General features: G+C 40.9%; 1 protein-coding gene across 5 annotated transcripts in view; it reads left to right on the forward strand.

Annotated features, from left to right (window-relative positions):
* LIN54 (lin-54 DREAM MuvB core complex component) overlaps positions 1–13,244 on the forward strand; it is a 37,320-nt gene that overhangs the window by 10,109 nt on the left and 13,967 nt on the right. For 4 of the 5 annotated variants that reach the window (XM_083861568.1, XM_083861570.1, XM_083861571.1 and 1 more), the window contains exons 2-3: positions 5,613–6,340; positions 11,936–12,056. In XM_083861568.1, coding sequence (XP_083717694.1) covers positions 5,648–6,340; positions 11,936–12,056 — 814 coding nt within the window. In that variant the 5' untranslated portion in view covers positions 5,613–5,647. The remainder of the gene's footprint in view (positions 1–5,612; positions 6,341–11,935; positions 12,057–13,244) is intronic. The other variant, XM_083861572.1, reaches the window with a different exon arrangement.

Below are 13,244 nucleotides of genomic sequence, written 5' to 3' on the forward strand. Positions count from 1 at the left end.
ACCAGACTCTGCTCCAGATCACAACCCTTGGTTTCCCTCTTCTGACAACTTGAGTTTAAAATCCTCCTCACCATCTAGACAAGCCTATGAAGGAAGATCCTTTTCCTTTCTCTGCCAGATGGATCCCCCAGTCCCTCACAGACCATGTTTCTCTGAGTGAGTCCCATGGTCTGAGCACCCAAACCCCTGCTGGTGGCAAAGGAGTAGATGGGGCTGCCTTAGCTCCGGCTTCTTTCCTGGTGTGATGGCTGTTTCCTCTTCAGTCTGCAGAGCAGTGAAGCCATTTGGCAAGGGCACCTCAGCCTTTGGGAGAAGTCTTTTCCTCCTTGCAGTCCTTGCCATTGCAAGCCTCCACTCTTCAGCATTATTTCCCCTGTCCCTTCTGGGTGTACTGATTGTGGGAGTTTTTGACTGTTTGGCTGCAGGCTGAGAGTCTCCTGCAGCCTGTGCTTGGAACCAGCCATCCAACTCTTTCCTACCACCTGCTGCAGGAGACCCAACACCTGGGCACAGCTTTTGCAGACAGGTCTGCTACCTGTCCCTGCCGCTGCAGAAAGGTCTAGGCACTGGCACTTGAGGCCTGGGCATTTCAAATTGCTTAATCTCTAAGTATTAAGGCCCAAAAAAATCGGATTTCTTCAGCTCAGCAGCCTTCAGGAGTTTACGTATCTGCCAGTATTGGAGAGAGCAGATAAGCAGAAGCTGAAAATTTTGAAAAGCCTTTAAGCAACTAAAATGTGGTTGACAGCATCTCATGCTTCTCACTTAAATCATCAAGGATCTGTTCTGTATTTCCCCTTTTTCATCCCACTCTTGCCTTTGTTCTAATGAATGGACTTAGGAATTAAATGTATTGTGTTTTTAAACCTTTGCTAGTTAAGGTTTGAATATACCAATTTTACAAATGTAACCATGTAATGTGCGATTTTTGAATTTTAAAATCCTCACATGTGAGCCATAGCCTGCTGGCAGTCCTCTGCCACACCTTGATTGGAAAGAGATGGTGTTGGTACATTTTTGTCTCAGCAGTGGAAATTCCAAATGTTACCCCTTTTGTACTGACTGTTGATCCTGATTCTTTTGTATTCGTTTTGATTAGAGTCCACTGTACTTGCAGTGAACAATTGCTTGTTAGGTTGTCTACTCTTACTTTTCTGCCATTCATCTGACTCAATCTTTCAGCCTCATTCTCCCCTTTCTTGAGTGCAGGCTTCGTTGTTCTTCTTCATACTTCTTTTTAAGGGTTTTTGCACGGTTTTAGCTCAGAAGTTGAAAATATTTGCATTTGCTGGGTCTTAGGAGTGCTACTCTTAAGTGTATCTGTCCCAGATACACTTAAAGTGGCTCTAAAGAACTACAAACGGATACTGCTGTATCTGGCAATGATACTTAGTTTCACTTAGCATTTTCTTGCTGGTCCCGAGAGAATCCCTGCTGCTTCGGGGGTATGTTAGATGTGTGATCAAAAGCATTTGATTTTGCATGGTGTGGGTTTGTTTTCTACTTCAAGAGGTGTTCATACAAAAGCTGTTGCTGGTTTGATTTCCTTATTTTCTGCTGAAAGTGACACTTGAGAATTTGGTTAAAAAAATGAGGATTGCCAATGACTCAAGGCAGGTCTGGCAGTGTTCCTAGATCTGTCAGGTTATACCAGAGTGTTCCCATGGCAGAACACCACCAGGCCAGTGCTGTGCACTGGGAAGAGAATGGGAAGGGGATTGCTAAAGCAGCCACAAACGGTGATGAGTGCCTTGGTCCTGGCCTTCATTTAGTCCTTGCTAAACATGTATCACCTTCCCAGGAGTTCGTGTAAGTCTGGTCTCAGCAGCCTTTCTGTAGAATTTGAATTTATAAACGTGTGTTTTGCTAACAGTACACACCCTTGCTGATGGCTTTGTAACCTGTCACCCTGCTCAAACTGCTCGTGGTTGCAGGCTGGAGGGTTGGCTCTTCTTAGTGAAATGAAGATGTTTCTGCATGTAATAAAATGCAGTTACTGTAAAGTACAAGCATTGTTATGTCTTGCATTTTGTTTACTTCTTTGTAGATCACTGTGCTTTATTATACTGGAGTTTTTATTTTCTTGTTTAGTGTGGCTGTTCCGGCATTTTATCAACAAAGTTGTTGATATTATTGATCTCAATACTTTTAACAGAATTTCTTAGAGATTTTGCAGTGACATGCTAGTGACAGAGAAAAAAAAAATCAAAACTCACCTGTCAGATACCTGTCAGACACCATTCTGTATTTTTGCCAACAATCCTGATCTTCTTTATCCTCTTCCTCACAAATCCTCTTTATCCTTTACACCATCATATATATATTGTTCTTTGTGACTATCAAGAACAGGAATCTGTTTTATGGGTAAGGTGGTCACAGGTAGTTTGCTCAAGCTGAGTTTCTCTCTCTCCTCCTCCTTACCATGCCTAGCACTTTTCAAATTTGTTGGTCCAAGGCTTTGCTGACAATATGCTTTAGTCTCTAACTTTTTTGTGTTTCACTGGTTGGGTGTCCTGAGCTAGCTATGTTTCCAAATCTACATTATGTAATTTTTTGTTTGTTTGTTTTTGTGAACATTTATTTAATTGTATGGCCATTATTTTTTTGGGCTAAAATTATCTGTTTGGTAATCTGAACCGAGAATATTTGTTGGGTTTCCCAGCCTGAAGTTTAAACATTTGCTTGGTCTAGATTGTTTTTTTCCTTCGTGTTTTGAGTAAACACTTAGTGATGCATTTTTTCAAGGGGTTGTATTTAGAGCTTGTGCATTATTCAGTACTCAAAGCATAACTGCTGAAATGAAGGAAACTTTCAAGGATTTAAATAGTTAAAACTATTCTCTTCCCTTTCTTGACAATCTCAAGGCTGTTAGGATCTTAAAAGAGGTTGGCATGCTTTTACTGTTGGTAATCGCTTTAGTAGAGGAGCTGGAAAAATGGAAACTGTATAAAAGCATTAGTAAAAAATAAACAGCTGAACTGTTGAGAAATCCTGGCTAGATACCAAGAAGAAAAAATCTGCAGGGATGTTGAATTTGCCTTTGACAGCAACCTCTGGTATAGCCAGGATGAGATTTTCATTGTTGCCTTGCATGTGTCTGTTTCAGTCCTGTCCAATATGCAGTGAAGAAATTGAACAAGTGGGTTGTGTTATGGTTCTTTTTTGCTGTTGTTGAGCACACTAGCTGAATATATTAATGGAAGCTAAGTTTAAAATTACCTGATAACTGCAAGTCTTCCAATGTGATTGCCATAAGCTGTTAATCCAGTAACTATGAGTAATGTTTCTTTCTTTTTCACTTCTCAGTTTCTGATTCCAGACTTGATGTGATATATTTCTTTTTCTTCTGCATTCTGACTTGCAGTGGTTAGTTTGGACTAAAAATGTTTAAAAGCCTGACTCCATGTATTTTAATATAAATATACTTTCAACTAGATATAGGTATTTAATAACCACTTGCTGCTTTGTAACATAACCGAATGGCAAGGATAAAGAATGCAAATAACTGATGAGCTATAAAACTGCTTAGATATATTTAAGTATTTTATGGTCATATTGATAAAAGATACTGAGAATGGCCTTTCTTCTTGGGTAAAATGTACAAATGCAAACCAAAAGCAAGTTATTTAACACTATTTTTAATTACAGTGAGGTGGTTTTCCCACTGTCTGATTTAGATGATTGTCTCCTTTTCAAACTTTGAGGCAATCATTACATGGATTGTGCTTGACACTAGAAGTCTGACTTCTGGATCCAAACCCTACGTGTGTATCAGTATAGAACAGAATGATGGTTTGATTTGAGGTGTAGGTTGAGGTTTTGTGTCTGAAATAGTTTGAAGTTGTACTATCTGAGCCGCAAGCCTTTGCAAATTGCTGAGGTGACAGTCAAGCGACAGAGCTCAGAAGAAGACCTGGTGGCCTTAACTTATGCTGTCTTCAAAACCAGTCTACTCTTACTATTCCTATTTTTGAGTACTCGTCTATGCCGTTAACCTCTTTGACTTTAAGGCAGCAATGTGATACTATTAGTGATATGTCCCTAGGAGTTGGCTGTTTTGTCTAGGGCTGCTCACCAGGGCTGGCATCACTGTGCAGGCATTACTGTGGGAGAAATGCTTTCCGAAGGAGGTATTTCTGGCTGTGACATCAGATAACTCTGTGTCTTTAAATGCCTGCCAATAAGTGAGCTGTGAGATTGACTGTCAGTGGAGTTCTCTCAGAGCTCAGGCGTCTTGAGTGTCAGGGCAGTTTGATCTGGCACTCTGAGGTGAGGGGGGGTCAGAGTGGCACCCTTGGCAATCAGGGAGGCCAGGACTGCTCCAGCATGGCCTCTGGAGCTCAGCATGGAAACTGTAATTCTAGCAGGGCTTTTTTCCCCAGTCCTTCCACCTTGTGGGTGCAATGCAGCCGTTATGTAGTTAGCTGCTGTGCAAAATGGGCCCCCAGTGACTCCGGAGGAAACAATGTCACCGCAGCATTTGGGCAGTGTTTTTGCTGGCACGGTTCCTCGTGAATTAGTATTAACACTCAGCTCTGCTTTTCCAAGCAAGTAGGAAACAGAATTTTCAAGGATTTTGTCCCCTTGAGCTTAAAATTAGTACTCAGGAGCATGAAGGCAGACCCACGTGGTGTGCTCACCCATCCGGTGCCCAAGTGTGCTCATGGGGTCAGCAAGTGCAGAAAATGCCTTTAATAAGGCAAACTTGATCTGTTTTCAGACTCTTAACAGCTTTAGGGGAATGGTACAATGTGACCATTTCCAGCACTGTCTGTAAGATTTCTCAAGTGGCAGTGACTTTGGCTTTGAATCTCGCTGCAGGGGTTTGTTTAATATGTAATTTGGGTACTCTTAAAAAAATTCCTTTCTTTTCATACCGTGTGTTATTTGTTTTGTGTCTAGAATACCTTTCAAATTAATCATGAATTTGTGTGTTATATTTTCTGGTGAGTATTGAGGTAAAAAAAATTACTGAGCTTTTCATAGCCAGCATCAAGAGATTATCTCTTCATCTTGTGAGTGGCAGGGCTTTGGCTTGATCCTATGGTAGGTGATAGAGCTTTTGGGGTTGTTCAAGTCCATCACTAAACAGTAATTTGTTTTTCTGAGGTTTCCAAAATGAAAATTTGGCAAGAATGTTACATCTGGTATGGATAACAAGTCTCTTGAGCGAGATAACCTGCTAATCAACATTGACATGTATGAGAAGATATCATCATCTATTAGATATTTTTAAAGTCGTTTAACTCTTGCTTTATACTTCAGTCAATATAAATGTCTGTGCTCATATCTTCAGGGGGGAAACACTGCTTTTTTGTGTGGTGTGTTGTGAAGAATGGACTGGTAATGCCTTCCTTTGACTTCAGTGAATGATAGGGTAAAGATTTGATGTAAGTTATTACTGAGTGTAAATTCAGCTGAGTAATTCAGAGAGTAAATTAGCCTAATGTTTTGATGACAGGTTTTTTTTTCCCCGTGATATCCCTCCTGTGCATGCACAATACTTTCAGTCTGAAAAAATTCTACTATATTTTCTTCTTTGGTAATATTATTCATAAAGCTTTGAAAATAATGTGTTTTCTGGAAACCAATAACTTTTTAAAATATTGCAGTACCTGCTCCAGCCATCACTGCCACAGCTACAAAAATGGAGGTGGTTTCAGCAGAAGTCAACAGCTTGCTCCCTGAGGAAATCATGGACACGGGCATAACTCTGGTGGAAGACGACGGCATCGAGGCTGTGATCGTGTCTTCGCCGATAGGAGAGTCCATCCCCATGGAAACAGAACTGGAAGAAATAGTGAACATAAGCTCCACCAGCGACTCCTCGGCCACGTCCACGGCCACAGTCACCACGGAATCGGTTCCTGCGCCCAGCAGCCACTCAGGAGATGCAGCACAGACCACCACAGCCCCGAGCCCTGATGTGAACGCAGCTGTCAAGCCTGCCTTTCCAGGTGGCCTCCATAAACTTGGTGCTCAGACCCCTGTCACTATCTCAGCTAATCAGATTATTCTGAACAAGGCCACCGATATTAAAATAGGCAGTCAGAATATTAAACCGGAGGGGCAAAAGCTGATTGTAACAACTTTGGGCAAGTCTGGCCAGCCTATTGTTTTAGCATTACCCCACAGCCAGCTCCCGCAGTCACAGAAGGCCGTGTCCCAGGCCCAGAGTGGAGACTCCAAGGTGCAAGGCCAGCAGATCAAAGTTGTCATTGGAGGTCGGTCGGAAGTGAAACCTGTTGTGGGTGTCTCAGCTTTGACACAGGGAAGTCAGCTGATAAACACTGCGGCCCAGCCCTCTGTCTTGCAGTCCCAGCAAGTAAAAACAGTACAGGTAAAATGAGTTATGCTGATGAAACATCTTTAAACCGGTTCTGTTGCTGCAATTGTTGTCTGTTGTTTCCTGCACTGATTGACACACTGTTGCTTTCAGCCTTTGCACTTATTCTTTGTATTAAAAAGTACAATGCTGCTCTTAGCCCATGCTCTCATCTGTGATTGCATTTGCCATTTTATGCTGTTTGCCTCTAGCTACTGTCTAGAAACTAGGGTTTGCCTCAGAGAAAGTGAACTATTCAGCAAATTGAAGATAATTTTCTCATTATTTTCATTTTATAAAAATAAATTCTACATACTTTCAGGAAGACTGAATTCAGCTCTTTATGCCTGTTGTTCTTTATTTAAAGTATACACTCTTTTATGGAAGAGTAGCTTCTCCCTATTATGTTCAGTTTGTTTAAATAAGCGCTGTGAAAAAAACTTCTAGCATCTGAAAAAGAACAGAAAGGTGTATCTTGTGTGCCTCAAATCTAGTTAAGCTTGTTAATAGACTACAATGGACTAGACACTGTCATAAATTGAACATTCAAGGTTTTGTTCCCAATCTCTGGCATGATTGGGATATTTGAAACCACAGAGAATCTGTTTGGATCTGAAAATGTGTTGAAAAGACTTGGGTTATGACCCAAAGGGTCTGATTCTCATCTGCTATGTGGCAGAACTAAATGTGAGTGACTTTGTTCTATTGGCAGTGAGACAGAAATAAGACCTCTTAAAGTGAAGGACAAGTATAACTCAATGCGAGTTATGATGGAAAAATATTTATTTTACTACCTAAATTAAACTCTTAAGTATACTATTAAAAATAATCAAATGTACATAAAAATGACCAAGTTTAAAGAATTTTATTAGCCGAATGTTCCTTGATTAGTATTTAGTGAGAGGTAAATAAGATCAATTCTGAATATTTTCTCTAAAATTCCAGATGATTCTTGCAGCAAAAAAGGAGAAAGTAGAAATTGGTACTACATCCTACCTGGAAACATATTTAATAATGGGCATTTGAAACATAAATGATTGTCACTATAGTTTTCAAGAAAGTCTCTGCTCTTTAGTCATCATAGGAACATGTAAGAGTGGATCAGTTCCTGTTACTTGGCTTCATTATTCAATTCCAAGTGACAGACAGAAGAATCTGAGAAGGACTTAGCTGTGGTTTTTCCTTGCATGACATGGTTTGTGCTGTCAGTGGCTGAAATCAGCGACTTTGCCATGGACCTCTGCAATTTACCATTGGGAATTTCACACATTCCTTAGCAGAAGCTCTTACAAACTGACTTGTATCCGTTTTTAAATCTAGTTAATTGCAGTTTGGGTAAATTTGTTTTGTTGTGGTTTCTTTTTGTTAAGCCATTGGTTCCCTTTGCACAACAGATTGAATTGTTAGCAATTGAGATTCCTTTTCTCCCACAAGAAGAGGAGGGAGTAGAAATGAAGAGCAAGAAGACAAGGTCAGCACCTGATATTGCAGGGGAAATGACTGTGTTAGCACTTCACAGACAGCACTTTTCACTGCAGGAAATTTGTAAAGTATGAGAGTGATAGATGAGGCTGGGTGAGAGGTCCTGGCTCTACTCTGCCCTGAATGACAGGGGAGATAACCCACACCTTGTGTCTGTGTCTTAGAAAATGAAGTGATTCATTTACCCCATCACCCTGAAGGAGCCCCTTAAGCTTTCAGTGAGTGGAAAAGGAGGCTGTCAATGCCTGAGTGCCTCCCACTCCCCGTGGGTCTTGTGTAACTTATCCCTTGTGGCTTTATGAACCAGGTATTTCAGATGGAGGGCACCACAAGACTGACTTGGTGCTGAAAAGTGAACTGATACAGATAAAATGACAAAGAGCTCTTGTCAATTCTTGTGGTCACTCTCATAGGGGCTTTGCTATCATTAGAGAAACTCAATTGCCTTGACATCTAATCTAATCTTGTAATCTAATTGTGATAGTTGATCTCAGCACCTGAGGCATAATTGGTAGAGTTCAGCAAAATGTTTCTTGGAATTTGACTCAGTCTGTTCTCTGCATATAGTTCTAGATGTGTGAGATTGTGAGGTGTTAAGTGTGGCAGGGCCTTTGGCCTCATCCGTATCCAGAGGTTAATTACTGTCCTTAGCAGCTTGTCCTGATTTAGTTGAAACTCGTGCCACAGATGTGTGGAAAAAAACTGCTGGGCCAGTATGTCTGCTTTCAGCCTGTGGCTCCTGCCTGCCTACAGCCTTAGAAGTGGTGGTGTGCCTGCTGCTCTACTACTTTAGTCCAGGTTCATTAGGCAGGAGTTTGGCCTTGCACTTGACTGAACCACACATCACTGTGGCTGCCACTTATGACTTGTGTTTATTTTGTGTGGTAACTGGCTCTGGTTTTTACAGTGTCCATAGCACTGTTGCTACCATGGCAAGGCAGCTGCTAAGCCATCACTGTGGCTTTATTCCATCATTGAAAAGGGATCCTGTGCACTCTGTGATCTCAAACTCCCATTAGGAATGCTCAGTTTCTTCACCTCTGAAGTTAAGATGTTCTTTTCTATTTTCTACAGTCCCTAATTTTTCATACTATGCCAAATATAAATTACATAGAAAGTGGGTACGTGGACAGGCTCCCAAGAGGTCATCTAGGGAGTGGATTTATAGTGTATTAGCTCCTTTGTCCTAGCTGACTATGGATATCCAGCAGTAAATGTGAGATATGACTGTGCCTATTTCTGCATAGATAGAACAGAGTCTGAAAACAAAGTCCAGCTGTATAAACTTGCTAGTTCATCTTTAGTGGAGAGTGTTTAGGAAGACATAACTTGACCCTTGAAGTCAAGTTGCCTGCAAGTAAATCTCTTGACTTCTGTAAGGGAAAGAAGGTTGGTGTGTGCTCCTAAATATAATAACATTCTTATGGAAGAGCTTGTTGCTCCAGGGAATATATTTGCAGTTTAACTCAAAGTAACTTGCAGAGGGCATGCTTAGCTTGCATAGGCAGGAGGATAATGTTAAGCTCCTTGTGATCAGTACAGGCAATGGCAGAGTGCTCCAGAGAACTTGCCCATTCTGAAGTATCAAAGGGGCATCTTGATTTCCTCTGGCTTCTCCAGTCTTTACTGAAATGGGCAGTGAGTTTCCCAGTGGTGCCAAGAAACTTCTCCCTGGTGGCTGGGGTTATCCAGTGTCAAAAACCTCAGAAAGGCTTGCTTGGCAGCAGGTAAGGGCAGGAGTGCTGTTCCTCATTTATAACCAACCACATTTGTCTTGCTGTTTCCTAAGCCCTGAGGGGATTCACTTGTTTATTAGACCTCCCTCTTTGTAGGAAAACAGTTCACCTAAAAAGCAGGGGGAAATTTATTTGAGGAGGATACTGCAGGTCGAATGTGAGGGAAGCAGGGCTACTTGTGTTGGCCTGTTATTTTGGGATTTTTAAATTTTCTTCTGAAATACTTTGTGTTAATGGTTGGTAGTATTTTATACACATTCATGTAAGTCATTTAAGCACGTTTATTGACGGTTACTGGGAAACAACTGCTGTTATCCAGAGCTGGCTGTTCCTGCTGAACATTCATCATGTTCTGAGCCAGACTTTGCTCTCACTTCAGATAAAAAGCAATAGCAGTTGAGTTGCAGTAATACCTTATGGCAAGGTAAAATTAATTGAAGCAAAACAAAAATCTCAAATCAAGCAGATGAAATGTGTAGAATTGATCAGAAATTAAAGCGTGTCCAAGCTGGGAAAAAAATTACGGATCAAATTCCTGCTCATCCATCAGATGTATATGTGCTAAGATAATTGAATCCTTAAAAATGGCTTTGAGTTAAATTTGTGAACAGGGCTGTGAGTGAAGCTTCCATCTTCAAACAACTTATGTTTCAAAGTTTTAGTTAATATATCTCCAAATAGAACAGGTTTATTTCTCCTCTGTTTCATTTTAAAGCCTTGACAATTGTATATCACACATAAAGCACCTGCTGTGCCTGAGGAGCAGCATATTTGTTCTGATGGAGCTTTCTTCTGAGGAGCACTTGTAGTGTAACTGTGGAGCAGCACGTGGCTTTAAATGAGGAATCCTTTCTCTGGTAGTGCCTGGTGTCAGAGCTGCTCCTTGCTGGCTTCCCTGGCTGGGTGTAGCTCAGGCATACAGAGGTGCTCTTGGCTTTCCACAGCAGCCTGGAGGGCTCCAGTGCCACAGCAGAGGGGAGCTCCAGCTTCCCTGGCTGTGCCATGACTGCTGCTGGGAGCTGGGGCAGCCTCACACGCGCTTTTTGTGGAGCAGCTGAGGAATTTGTTGTGTGCCTCTGAACACTTTTAATGTTTCTGCCTTATGTGGTTGCAAAAAAGGTGTTTTCAGGCAACAAATTCTATAGATAGAGTTTTTTGTAGGAAACCATAACTTCCAGCCTACTCAGTTGCTTCATTTGAGCATTTGTAACTTTCTCATGCTGTCGAAAGTAGCTGTCAGCTCTGTATCTTTGCATGTCAGGCAGATGTCTGATTTAGCTGCTTGAGTAATAAAGGTGGCTCTGTGCCCCTGAGAGGTGGCTCCCCACGTGGATGTTGTGCCTCTCTGGTATTGCTGGAGCTGATGGCTGGTGCCCAGGGGATGTGCCTGAGGGTGTGTGGTGGAGGAGAGGCGGGATGTGCCTGGCCTGTGGGGTGGGCAGGTGTAAGGGCTTCAGTAATGCCTTCAGTGTGCTCACATAGACTCAGGCCACATCCACAGGCATCCACAGCCAGCCTCGGCAGTCAGCAGGTTAAAAGTCTTTGGAAAAAGTCAACCTCTAAACTGAGCTATTCACTAGCTAGGTTCCAGTGTATAAAACGTGTTGGAATAAGTGCATCTGGTAGTTAACTTCTCTCACTGTGGAGAAAGGGGAAAAGTCTCCTTTAAAACTTTTAAGAATATGTACTCCTGCTTACAAAGATTTCAAGCTGATGTGATCTGTCATTGAATTGCTGTACGTGTTCTTGGTCCAGCTGTGTTTCAGGAGACTGGATATTACAATATGAAAATAGATCCCTTTCTGCTTGGAGGTAGCCAAGTGATTTGTTCTTGGCTAGTGAGTACTCAAAACTTTCAGGCACTGATGATCTGTGTAGTTTTGGGGAACTGTTGCAGAAAGCATTTTCTCTATTTGCAAAACAAGTGTGGTGCTATGTCAAAATGGTCAAGAGATGTTTCAGAGTAGTGGCGGTCATATTGAAATCACCGGGGGACAAGTTTTGTCCTGGTTGGCTGAAAAAGAAGTGACTTCATTTAAAGCTTCAAATACTGAAAGTTGTGCATTTAATTTTAACATTTTTATGTAGACCAACCACACATAGGAAATAATTTCAGCATCTTGAAGATGAGATGTTTGCACAGAGAGCTATCTTCTGAAAAAGCTGAGAGGGATTGGGCTATCCTACTTTGGTAGCTGGCATTCTGAAGTGTCAAGGATAATCTCCTAGTTCTTTCCTAGGGAGAAATGGAGATGAAATGCAAGACATGCAGTTATTCTTCTAATTATGTGTGCAAGTATTGCCCTTTCTATTTTTTAATGTAATTAACAATTCAATAATTTAGATCCAAAATGCTCAAGTTACTTTAGATCTTTTTTCCTCCATCTTTTAGATTGCGAAGAAGACTCGAACCCCAACTTCTGGCCCGGTGATCACCAAGCTGATATTTGCAAAACCAATCAATAGCAAAGCTGTTACAGGGCAGACCACTCAAGTGTCACCAGTCATTGCAGGTTGTACTACTTTGACTTGTTTTGCTTTACCATTTTTATAGGCTTTTCAAAGAAATGGTAATTGTAGAAATTCTTCTGTCTCAACAATTTTACAGCAGTTTTTGTCAAAGTACCTCAAGCAATTGAAAAAAAAAATCAGAAAACTTTTTGGTAGAAGCAGATAAGTGCAGATGTTGGTACCTTTATACTTAGCTCATTTGGTAATTGCAGAGTTGCTTTTACTGCAAGGTACTTCTACTTCATGGATTTTGGGGAGGAGAAAAAAAATTACCCCAGAGCCGCAGAAAAGATTACTTGATAAACAGAAACTATTTATAGAAACATTATATAAAAATATACCAGGGGAAAGGGAGACACATGCTTTTGTATTACTTTTATCTGCTTATAGTTGGACTTAAATGCAATACATGCAAGTAACAGAAAAAAATGTTTGAATGAAGAAAGTGAATAAAGCTTGTGTTGTTTTTGTTGAGTTTTTCACCCACTTTAAAAATAACCATTGCAGAAGTGTCTAAGAAAGGCAAATAACAAATGGTCTTTCTCCTTGGAAAACAACTCTGTATATTCTTATTAAAACAAGAAGCCAAACCAACCACAGAACAACAGCAAAAACACCAACAAAATTAAAGAAAAAAACCACAGTGTAGTATCTTGTTTATAATGGCAGTGTATCTGTTGCTAAACATCTTAGACATCTGAAAAAGACAAATGTAGGGAGCTGGAGTTGTCTTTAGAGCTTTGAAGAATGTCTTTAACTGCTTACAGATTGATCAGCCTAAGTAGGCCTAAAAATCTTTTCCTCATTTTAAACAAACTTGTTCAGTCTTTACAGGCCTGGGACATGAGCTGGTTTTAAAAAGGATGCAACTGTCTCCCATACTCAAAACACTGATAGATGCCAGTGAATGACCCATAGCTGGAACATCATCTTTTTCTTGAGTTGTCAGGCTGCCTGCAGTCTGATGTGTTTCAGATGAAAGAGGAATTCCCCATCCCACTCCCCAGTTTGTCCCCTTACCAAATATATGGACCTGTAAGAAGATTGCTATGCTTATAAATACCTAAGTTGTTTGTGTGTTTAAAAAATGATCCAAACAAACAAAAAGCCCAACCCAAAACCATTAGAAATTACTTGAAGTTTTTAAATCAGCATTTTGAAAAATCACTTGTGTCTGAGCCTGTGAGAGA

This window comes from Zosterops lateralis (genome assembly GCF_965231275.1).
Source record: "Zosterops lateralis genome assembly, chromosome: 5".
In the NCBI taxonomy this organism is placed as follows: domain Eukaryota; kingdom Metazoa; phylum Chordata; class Aves; order Passeriformes; family Zosteropidae; genus Zosterops; species Zosterops lateralis.